General features: G+C 42.9%; 1 protein-coding gene across 1 annotated transcript in view; it reads right to left on the bottom strand.

Annotated features, from left to right (window-relative positions):
- Positions 1-12,500, bottom strand: part of mocs1 (molybdenum cofactor synthesis 1) — a 41,237-nt gene that overhangs the window by 2,489 nt on the left and 26,248 nt on the right. The window contains exon 2 of the mRNA XM_039749541.1: positions 860-1,001. Coding sequence (XP_039605475.1) covers positions 860-1,001 — 142 coding nt within the window. The remainder of the gene's footprint in view (positions 1-859; positions 1,002-12,500) is intronic.

Below are 12,500 nucleotides of genomic sequence, written 5' to 3' on the forward strand. Positions count from 1 at the left end.
CAAAATGTTCTGCTTTCAGACAACATTCTCCTCAGGGGGCCAAAGAAGAGACAAACATTGAAGTTCTTCTTGGTGAGCGGTGGCTTCTGCTTTGCTGCTGTCCAATGAAGCCCATTTCCTGAGCCAGATGTCGCCAGCATTGACCTTTGCTGAAGCAAGTGAAGCCTGCAAATTATGGGATTGTTTTTCTAGACGCCTGGATGATTAACGGGATTACTGCACCCTTGGCAGCCCATCCACTCCTGGGAAGATTCCAGGCTGTGCCAAGGGTCTTCTGTTTGGAGAGCATGGTGTGGCTCACTGTGGACCACTGGAGGCCTACAGCTTTAGAAATAGCCTGATCTTTTTTCCTGGCTGACTATTTTTATTCTGACTGCCTCAAGAATTTCCTTTGCTTGTAACGTGATGAACTTGTGGAGCACTTCTGCTGGAAAATTGACTCTGACTCAGGAGGGGCAAATACTTTTTCACAGCACTTTTGCTTGTCACCCATAAACACCGAGGACCTTACAAGCTCCTTCAGCACCAGTTGTCTGTTTAAGAAAGCGCAGCATCGCCGTACTTCCTATGAGGCCTGAAGGAGCTGGTGATGTCTGCTCAGATCCCTGCTAACTTTCAGAGGCGATCCTGGGGAGTTTCCTTTTATTATGTAGTAACATTATTAAAAAAGTGTTTCAATTTTCTTTTGTTTCAGCTTTAAGATGTCAAAACTATGAAAAACGTAAAGTCTGCATCAATGGAAAGAAGGTCAAAATAAATTTAAAAAAAGAACAAATCATTACACGCGTCTCTGAAGTTTCATGTCACACATCACAGGTGCAAATGCTTCTCCATGCCCAGACTTAAAGCCAACACTTACATCGCAGGTTGCACTTCTCCGTCAAGGAAATTCGCAAGTAGCTGTGTCTCCTTCCAAACGTGTCCGTCAAGAAAGCAGAGAAGGGTAGGTGATCATCCTTCATCAGCGTCCTCCTCCGTGCTGCAGGCGACTGTGCCAACTCCTGTTGGGGTGACATGAAGAGGGAGACCTCACATTTATGCTGTACCATACAAACACAAGTCACTTATTTGCCTAAATTAGTAAAGGAGCCAATCTCTGATGGCAGTGATCTCTTACAACAGGATAACGCAACCTGACGCACGGCAAAAATGACTCTGGAATGATTTGAGGAGCACGACAAAGAGGTCAAGGGGCTGACATGGCCTCAACTTTAAAGGCTTCATTTACTTTCATTGCTGCAAACCATCTGTAAGTTGTAACCTCTTAGCTGTTCTCTAATGAAGTCCCTTCACTAATATTCTTAAATTTCCTTTTCTTCAGTTTTTGCTAACCTACATTTTGAATTTAATCTTCTGGCAGTTTACTGCTTTCCTTTTCACCATTTTAGGTCATTCATTGCATTTCAACTGATTACATTTGAAGAAAAACTGAGGTGTTGTAAAACTTGTGATGGGTAGAATGATATATTTTATATATATTGTGACACCAGTAGAGGGCATAGCAGCCACTCAGCCCAACACAGACAAACGTAGAAGGCACATTTAGAAAAGCACCCGTGATTTTTACTCTTCTGTTCCCTTGTGGGCAACGTCTTCCCCATTCCCACAAGCCACAACACAGTCACAAAGCACAAACACAATACTTTTTCATTTCTTCTTCCTTTCTCATCCACCCAACTCTGGCTCCTTTTATATGTTATCCGGAACTGCTCCAGGTGCCTGATGGCCTACTTCCAGCAATACTTCTGGATGTGGTGAAATAACTGCCCATATGAGCTCAGGAGCAGCTGCAGCACACCCTGGCAGCACCGTTGCAACTCAGGGAGGCTACCATCTAGCGTTCTGGGATAGGTACTGTCCTGACTAGGCTTGCTTCCCTGGTCCTCCCAGCAAAGAGGCGTACCTGGCCATCCATGATATTATTTGTAGCGAGGGCGGCTGAACGTACCCCAAGGAGACGCGGTCGCTCCATGAAACCCCCTCTTAATCTGTGATACAATGGGAAACAAATACAGTTTTTATTTTACCTCCTCTTTGCTTGATCAGCTGCTGTGCCGTGTGATCTGCATGTCACGCAGCACTTCAAACATTTAAAAGCCGTCCTACTCTTTGGCTTTTATTTCCGTGGTTAAATCTCTTGGCACAAAGTCTCATCACACAGGATGCGAGTTCTTAATATTTTTTAGATTATAATTTAAAAACAGAATAAGAATCTGAAAATCTAACATGACATTAAAGTTTGATAAATAATTCTGAAAAGAATGATACTAAACATATACACTGTATGTAGGCTGCAAAATAAGCCAGATTTTAAGCATGACAAAAAATCTTTGCATTTTAAGGCTTAGGATTTGATTTATATATATATATATATATATATATATATATATATATATATATAGGGGACCTGAGACTGCGGCAATGCATGGGTACACTTTTTTCGTAATAATATTTTTATTTTACAAGGATCACTAAATCTATCCAAATTACTACATGATCACCTAACTATTTGAGCACTATCCTACTATTATCTCCTCAGTACTACCATCCTGAATCAACCCATGATTTTAATTAATCTTATAAAAAGTTTTAATTAGGCTGTTCTACTGAACCATTGCCTATCGATCACTTTAAACTAGTTTTTTTTTTCTATCCCCTGGCCATTGGACGTTACTCTTATTCTATGTTAATTAATGTTGACTTGTTTTATTTTCTTACTGTGTCTCTTATTTTTCTATTCTTCATTATGTAAAGCACTTTGAGCTACATTCTTTTGTATGAAAATGTGCTATAGAAATAAATGTTGTTGTTGTAAGTAGGATTCAGTTATGACCGTTACATGTAGAATTTCAAAATGAAACCTGCCTAACTTTGTAAGTACGTTGTAAGGAATAAGCTGCCAAATTTCAGCCTACTACCTACACGGGAAGTTGGAGAATTAGTGATGAAGTGAGTGAGTGAGTGAGGGCTTTGCCTTTTATTAGTATAGATAAACTAAATATTATTTAAGAAAGGCACTATATAATAGAGATACAGTAGTTATGTAACAGATACTGTAGATATCAGACAGACAGAATATCAACACATATTGATGAATATTTTGATATCATATATTAGACCTCACATTTACTGCTTGCTGCCGCGTGTGCCGATTTATCGGCTGATCTCCCACACAGCTGTCACGATCACACGCATTTCATTCCACGCGCCTGTAAGCGTACGCTGCTCAGGATCACCCAGGGTCAATGGTGGGGACTGAACTTGTGAACTAAATCTTCGTTTGTGGCGTGTGACTGAAACAGACCAGGAGTCACGGCGTATTAACTACACAGACAATTCTATTTTTGATATGTACTGTATTTTAGTGTCATCTGCTGTCGAATTTGGATAAATAAAGAGACGTCACATGAACACATCCACTTGGCTGGCACTGAGGCGTAACAACATAAAGGTGGGAGGCCAGTCTGCAGCCTAAGACCACGGGGTGCGGGTACGACAAACAGCTCATATCAGTTTCGTTTTCGCCAGTGCCCCCCTTAGGATCACAAGCACAAGGCAGCGTGAAGGCGGCTAATCTTTGTCTTCCTTCACTGATCCACGCTTATCAGACCCAGACACACTTGGATGTGCCGACTGCTTTCACTCTCATTCGCTCCAAAGGTCATCTGACACAGCAAAAGAGCAGCGGAGGGTCCTGTGACACCACTGACTCTGTAAAAGATTATCTAGAAAACTGTGGGGAAAAGACTGAAAAAAAAACAGCAAGGCTGGCACAAGTTAAAGAAACTGTGACTGCCACAAACCCGGCATGAGCACACCAAGTACCACGACGATGGCCTTCACACTGCTGATCGGGTTAATACAAAGCATGTCGTAACAGGGCTGACCTCGTCCAACTTCAAAAGAGCCACTTGTCCATTATTGAGGGGGTCACTGCCAGGACATTTCAGAAGAGCAGGGATCTGATGGCCAGCAGCAGCAGCTCCATTTGCTACCCACATAACCAGGCATCCACCTCACGGGCATTAGGGAAGTAAAGTCACGGCATTTCCAAGAAAGACAAAACTCTTACTTAAGAGATTACCAGGCGATAATACTGGGGGGACGGCTGAAAGTGTGTGGCAGGGGAACTGCTAGTGGGGCACACGTACTTAAAGCATGGCAATGCACCTCATTCACCCAGTTTCAATATGAAACTTTTATAGTCCATTTCTGTCGCTTGCCATTGCTCACCTTAACACTCTGGTCTGCAGTGCACCGAATTTGGCCCTTGTCTGTGTGGAGGTTGCATGTTCTCTCCGTGTCTACGTGGCTTTCCTACAACCTCAACACAGAGGTGCAGGTCTGGTTAACTGCCAACCCTGCACTGGTACAATGCCAGTCTCGGTGCTTACAAACCTGACTAGCCCATCTGGTGTCCCCCAACGTGCTCCTGGGGACTGACGGCCATGATACCCACCACCCTCACCCAATGCAGGGGCTTGCTTATGCGCCACACTGCTGCCACATGTCTACTAAATGTCCAAGCCAGGACTTCATTATATCTGCAAAACGCGTCTCTCTTATTCTTTAAGACAAAGCTCTCATGCTCATCAAAGAGACTTGGTTTTCTGCTGAGGCAGCTTTTGACCCATTAAGCCTTACTGCACCAGTAGAAAAACCAAATTAAAAAAATCGGGGAGTATTAAATAAAACAGACTAAAAAAATATTTTATTTTAATCCATACTATGATGCTTTTCCTCTCAGAGTACCATTTTCTGTAGCTTCAAGACAGTTAAGCAATCGGCCTAAAGTTTTAAGTGTGAAAGTTGCGTTATTTGTTAGAATACGGTTAACATACTGCATGTGTGGCTCAGGTGCCACAGTGGTACAGACAGATTGGCACTGCCACTTTAAAGATCCAGAGTACTGCAGCACCCGACTCTCTGTATGAAGTCTGAATGTTCTCCCAGTTCCTGTTGTTCTTCTGTTTGTTTAAATGTGCCCACGAGTGGACGCGGTGATGGGCGGGTACCCTGGCCAGGCTCTTTTCCTGCATTAGGTCCAGTACTGCCATGATGGCCTCGAGAGCAATCATGACAATTATTAGTCATGCAGTGAAAGTATTTGCTCTTCTAAATATTCATTTCCAAAAGGACAGAAGAGAATGTAAAAGTGGACCGTGGTATTCTAAGGGCACTCCTCATCTGTCCGAGTGAGAGAGCTGGCAGCCTACAGCCGATCTCCATTATGCCGTTTGTCAGGGTCACCATTTTTCACTTCTCAGTTTCAGGTTTAAAGCCCACTATAAACATTTTAAAGAGCTGATGATTGCCTGTTTTTGCGTTGCGCCCTCCCGCACCATAAAATATCATCTGTGTGGAGGCGTGAAAGCTTTAGATTCAGATTTTCGACAAACCTCAAAGTTTCAGGGTGCCCTGATACCGAAAACATTGAGATCTTGATGATTGATGAGTGTGTGTGTGTGTGTGGGGCGGTGCTACTAGAATGTGAAACTGCAACTCCCAGCAGTCCCTGCAGTGGTTCTGATTGGTCTTCTGCTGAGGGTGCAGGGGCTGTTGGGGTCAAAGGAGGTCAGCGCGGCTTTTAAAAAGGGGGCCGGTGACCAAAAGGCGAGAAGCGTTTTAGTAATTTGTGTTTCAAGTGCCTTCTGTTGGGCTACCTGGACTCATTCGTTGTGTCCTCCATCGTTTCGTGGTTGGAGTCTGGATTGTCTGCCTGTGTACATGAGGACCTCAAGTGGATTCATGGCCATCCTGCAATGAAAGGAGCGCTCCTGAACCGTCCACCCGGCAGGACTGTCTTTACACTCCCATTCCAGTGCAGATCTCCAGACTATCCATCGTCATCATTACATTTCACCCGTTGCCGTTTTTTTTACAGACTTTGCTGTGTGTGCTTTGTGTGACTAATGGATAGTCGCCGTAAGGGGTACAGGGTGGCATCATTGGATTTCATTTGTTTTCATTACATTCTTTATTTGTTGTTTGCTTTCTTTTTGTCTCTGTTTGTAAGTAAGTGCGGGTCGAGCCAAGGCTGGGTGCGTCCCTGGAACCTCCACCATAAAAATCAATAAATCACAGTCTTCTCGACGGTGTCAATCTAATCTCAAAACTTCAGCCTGTGATGAGAGGACGATGTGCCGATTAGTTTTTGAACCAAACTGTGCAATAAGAAAGAAGCACTCGAGAGGAACCCTCCAATACCGTAATTCTGCAACGAATTAGAAATTCTTGTCGTCATTTGTTATCTTAGTGACCTAGTTTATAACGTGAAGGATCAGCTTCAGAGGGGTAAATATTTACTGAAATGTTACAGAAGAGTTTAGGTAACTTGGTTCCAAGGGCACAAAGCCGACTGACACTCACGTCCAAATTTTTTTCAATTGCCCAACACAGCCAGGAATTAGCAGCTGTTGGTTCAAATAAAACAAAAGAACAAACCTGAACTGAATGTACTAAACAATCCAAATTGCTGAATTTCTGTGTTATTGGAGCACAAAAATGTACTTTAGCCTGTTTTTATTAGTCCGGTTAGCCAGGTTTCTACTAAAGAGCAGTGCCATCGCAGGCCTCATCTTCAACTCCTGCTGTGCATTTACACAACTCCACTGAACATACGATTGACAGCAATGGTGGCAGGAGGCGACGTCCTATGCATACGACCTTAACAAAGTGAAAACAATGAAAAACAATATTTCAATCTATAAAAACAAATTTGGCATAATTATAAAATCCATCCATTCATCCTCTTCCGCTTATCCGAGGTCGGGTCACGGGGGCAGCAGCTTAAGCAGAGAGGCCCAGACTTCCCTCTCCTCGGCCACTTCTTCCAGCTCTTCCGGGAGAATCCCAAGGCGTTCCCAGGCCAGCCAGGAGACATAGTCCCTCCGGCGTGTCCTGGGTCTTCCCCGGGGCCTCCTTCCGGTTGGACGTGCCCAGAACACCTCACCAGGGAGGCGTCCAGGAGGCATCCTGATCAGATACCCGAGCCCCCTCATCTGACTCCTCTTCTCTACTCTGAGCCCCTCCTGGATGACTGAGCTTCTCACCCTATCTTTAAGGGAAAGCCCAGACACCCTGCGGAGGAAACTCATTTCAGCCGCTTGTATTCGTGATCTCCTTCTTTCGGTCACTACCCATAGCTCATGACCATAGGTGAGGGTAGGAGTGTAGATCGACTGGTAAATTGAGAGCTTTGCCTTACGGCTCAGCTCCTTTTTCACCACGACAGACCGATGCAGAGCCGCATTACTGCGGATGCCGCACCGATCCGCCTGTCGATCTCACGCTCCATTCTTCCCTCACTCGTGAACAAGACCCCGAGATACTTGAACTCCTCCACTTGGGGCAGGATCTCGAGTGGGCACTCCACACTTTTCCGGCTGAGGACCATGCTCTCGGATTTGGAGGTGCTGATTCTCATCTCAGCCACTTCACACTCAGCTGTGAACCGCTCCAGAGAGAGCTGAAGATCACGGCCTGATGAAGCAAACAGGACAACATCATCTGCAAAAAGCAGTGACCCAATCCTGAGTCCACCAAACCGGACCCCTTCAACACCCTGGCTGCGCCTAGAAATTCTGTCCATAAAAGTTATGAACACAATCGGTGACAAAGGGCAGCCCTGACGGAGTCCAACTCTCACTGGAAACGGGCTCGACTTACTGCGCCGGCAATGCGGACCAAGCTCTGACACCGGTTGTACAGAGACCGAACAGCTCTTATCAGGGCGTCCGGTACCCCATACTCCCGGAGCACCCCCCACAGGATTCCCCGAGGGACACGGTCGAACGCCTTTTCCAAGTGATGTGTAAAAAAGTGATGTTGAGCATTCTTTGAAGCAAGTATAGTGAGATTCAATCTTGCCTGAAGAAGGGGCCCGAGTTGCCTCGAAAGCCTGCATATTGTAATCTTTCTAGTTAGCCAATAAAATGGCTCCTTTTGCTTGACTTCTCACTACATTCAGAATGGCTAACACGGTACGACACTCTAGTGCTACTTGAAACAAGTGTGAAAGAGTGCTTACCAAATACATATGTGTGGGAAATTGCACATTGAAAAAAATGAGAATTTGTAAAAATGATTAACTTTGTTTGGGATACTTGCACTCCTGTGACAAATCTCAAGCCCTGCACACGTACATATAGTCAACTGCACTGTCACGCACGTGCTTAGGGATTGGGGCGTGGCCAACAGGAGAGGATGCTTAGCTCCGCCCTGATGGGCTACAACAGTCCCTGCCCTCCCTGGGCTCATAAATCTGGCTCATAAATCTGTCAGAAGAGAGAGAGAGAGACAGACATCCCCACGCCGAATGATCACTTTGAGTCTCACGCATTGTTAAGAGCAGGTCACCAGGACGGCCCGCACTCACCCGCATTTTGTATTGAATGTTTTCATTTCAAAAGTTGCCATTAAAAGGGAAACAGCTGGCATGGCATTGAGGCCCGCAAACATCATTACAATATTTATATGCTGGCACATGCAATTGCTAACTCAATTCTGTGAGTCACATGGTGGGGTATATTTTAATAAAGAATTGTTTCTGTATTATCATCATCAACTGCTCTTGAAGTACAACCTGGGGAGATTGTAAATTCAATCAATAACACCACTGATGGACTTATTTCAGTGAGGACACAATGTGTTTGATAATCCCTCATGGCCTGCCTTTGGCTCAGGGACATCTACTTGTAACAAACAGTAGCATTTAATTCTATATACTGTATTTCAAAAAAAACAGAAGTCATAGTGAATGGCAAATATAGAAATAGCAAAAGGTATTAGAAATAAACTTGATCCCTTATAGTAGGACTAAAGGTCAGGGAGCAGGTAAAGAATTTAGGGCTAATCATTGACTCCGACCTTAACTTTAAATCACATATTAACCAGATTACTAGGACTGCATTTTCTCACTTCAGGAATACAGCAGAAGTTAAACCTCTTATAACTTAACAAGACACTGAATAACGAGTTCACGCTTTTGTTTTTAGTCGACTAGATTACTGTAATGCACTCCTAACCTACCAAAGACATTAATCGATTGAAATTAGTGCAGAATGAGGCAGTAAGGATCTTAACTAGGAAAAGAAAACCTGAGCACAACTCGCCAGTTTTCAGCATCGTTACAGTGCTTACGTGTGTCATTCACAGCTGACTTTAAAGTACTGCTAATGGTGTATAAAGCTCTAAATAATCTGCTCTGTCCTGTATTTCTGAATGCCTGTCCCGCTCCACTCCGAGTCGTAACCTCAGATCTTCTAACGGTCGCCTAATTATAATCTCAAGAGTCAAGCTGTACAGATGTGGGGAGGCAGCCTTTGCTGTTATGCACCTAAAATCTGGAATACTCAGCAGACTAACACGAACTGCTAAAAGCCCAGTGTCTTAATTTGCCTTTCTCATAGCTACATTTTACTTGTAACAGACTCTCACATTCTTCAGGGATCTGCTCTGCTATTCTCTGCTGACTTTTCTGGTTCTTCTGTGGAGGTCATTTGATCAAGGCACCATGCAGGCCCTTGTGATGATGGGAAAGGAGGTGGACACCCCAGCTGTCCACAAGTCCAACTTTGTCATTAACATTTACATCTCGTTATTATATAAAAAAAAAATCCTGGAGAGAAACAGTAGGGCGACAAGACGTGATCTTATAAGATCACGGAAGACACTTAAAAGACCCGCGAGACTAAAGAGATTGGCCACGGAGTGTCTCGCGGGGACCTTAAACATGAGACTTTGTGCCAAGAGATTGACCAGGACCGTCTCGCCATGATGTACAACATGAGATTCTAGCAAGACACGTCCTACTTACAACCAAATAACAGCATGGGAAGCAACACACTCAGTCGTGTTAAGGCTTTGAGCACACACAGATCCAGGGTCTCAGTGCACATAAAGCGTAAAAGGACAATACGTTATAAATGAAAGAGACTCAGAAGCGTAGGAGAGACAAAAAAGAATAATTGAGGTTCAAATTCAGAAAATAAGAAAAGAAGTTATCAGCCCGGAACAAGTGGAATTGAAAAAAAATCAAAAAAGCAGGTCCAATCGGGACGTTGGCATTATACACATGCAGAGCAGGTCTGAGATTATGAAAGCAGTGGAATTCGAAAGGCTCAAAAAAAAAAAAAAAAAGGCACGATACACATGTGGAGAAAGTTAAAGAATATGAAAGTAAGAAAATCAGAAAGTATAAAAAAAAGAAATAAAGATCACAGGAGTGCAAACAAACGGAAATCATTACTCGAAAAAGGGAGAATAACCATCACGGACCAGGTGTCATTGAAAGAAAAGCAGGATAAAGCGAGGTCAGAAATAAAAGACAAAGAGTAGAAAACAAAGTAAAACATCATAAAGAGCTTAAAAAACAAGGGGGGCCAAACACATGCAGAGCAAGATACAGAATATGAAAGCAGAAAAAAACGACAAAACAAAGAAAAGTAAAGATCGCATTAGCGCAAAGAAAGAAATTATTACTCGGAGAAATATTGAAAAGGTGAATAGAGATCGAATATATGGACACAGGTGATACGTCAGGAGTATGGAAATATTGTAAGGCTTTGAATTTCAAAAACGGAGTTTACCTCACATGCATTTAATGGCTACTTTGCAAACAAACTGATTAACTGCTGATGATGAAGATCGTTTGGTCTGTGCTGAAATTCCAAACGGAGAAACCTCTCTCTATCCTGAATTAGGGTACAAAGTCATTAAACACGTCTCATGGCCTCATTTAAAAGATTCAGCACATTGGGACTCGAAAGATTCAAAATATTGTTTTTTACAGAAGTTCTGAAATAAAAGTGAAACTAATGAAATAGCAACAATTCAAAGAAAACAAAGTCTTAAAAGTGTGTATCTGGAAAAACCAAAAACAGAGGTTGGCGAGCAAAGCGAGCAGGGGGTGAAGCCCCTAGTTAGTTAAAATGTCCAGTGAATGTTGGGTGGTCTCTTAGCCACGGAACCCTTGCAGATTTTGTTTTTCTCCAGCCTAACGCGAGTTTTTTTTTTTCAGTTTCTTGTAGGTAAAGTATTGGAATCGTCCAAAACTTCAATTTCAAGATTTTGATGAATCTCAACGTTTTAGATCTCCGAGTCTGAAAATACAATTTTTGGAAAGATGTCTCGGTGTGTGTGTTGATTCAAACACGATAACTTGAGTGCACTTTCACTTCGGTCAACTAAATTTTACATACAAGTTACAAGGTACAAAACGTTGATTTCTATCTAACTTTTAGGCTAATTCCACTAAGCAGAAGTGCTACGTTACCTGAAACGTTTCCCCAAAAATATTAAAAATGTGATCACTTCTCACCATATTATGGTAAAGCCCCACATTCTAAGCATTTTTGTCACTTTGCACTTTTTTGAAAAACAACCGGTTTTTGAGATAATCGCAACTTTCCGTTTGACATTCAAATGGTGAGACGTACATATTTGAGAATGTTTGTGCTTGAAGTAAACGAACTTTTGTGCACAAGTGTTACATTACACACATTACTCAGCTTCTGACCCACTTCCTCTTATCGAAGGTGGTAATTTACCTGAATTGTTCGCCAAAATAAAATTATCATGGAAAATTTCAATTTCCTTAACTTTCCTTTTATAATAATTGTTCAATATATTATTAATTTGATTTCATTTCTTGTTGATGGTTCTTAAAGGTACATAATATAAAGACACAAGCACTGTCTAGCAGTTCACTCCTCAAATATCCATCCCCATATCTTAGTATATGAGAAAGTCAAGGGGAGAGAACTCCCGATTCTTTTATTTGTTTCCCGTCCTCCTTGCCATCTGACTTTATCGTTTAATATTATTGATTACTCTCATTTGTCTCATTTTTCATTTCTTGTAACTTTCTCTTTGCCATCCTGTAAAGCACTTTGAGTATCATTGTTTCGCTCTATAAATAAATGTTGTTGTTATGGCATGGGGTAAAATGGCAGCCTTGAAATAAACATGACACTTAAAAAGACAACATCTGTGACTATATATATCATTTATTATATACTGTTTTTGTGAACAGGGACCCTGCCCAGCCAGGACGCTTGGACAGTCCCCGAGTTGGATACCTCCCCTGGGCCACGAGAATGGAGCTGGGACCACCACCGCTACAGGAGGACGTGGCCACCACCAGGGGGCACCCGGACAGTTAGGGAATCCTGGATGGCAGCACTTCCGCCACACCAGGAAGTGACCGGGTCATGATAAAAGGGGCCGCCTCCTTCCAGTAAGGGAGCCAGAGTTGGGAGGAAGGAGACGAAGCTTGTGAGGAGGGCAAGAGAGAAGAAGAAGAGAAAGAGAAAGGAAGACAGTTGGTGGATGAAGGCATTGTGGTGCTGTTTTGGAAAAATAAAGAAGTGTGTTTTGGACATTCTGGTGTTGGTCTGTCTGTGTCCGGGGGTATGATTTCCACAATTTATATATTATATATATATTTTAGTCAATTACATTGACAATCATGTTACGTTATTTTTAAAACGTTTCCTTTT

The sequence above is a fragment of the Polypterus senegalus genome, chromosome 3 (genome assembly GCF_016835505.1).
Source record: "Polypterus senegalus isolate Bchr_013 chromosome 3, ASM1683550v1, whole genome shotgun sequence".
NCBI lineage: Eukaryota > Metazoa > Chordata > Cladistia > Polypteriformes > Polypteridae > Polypterus > Polypterus senegalus.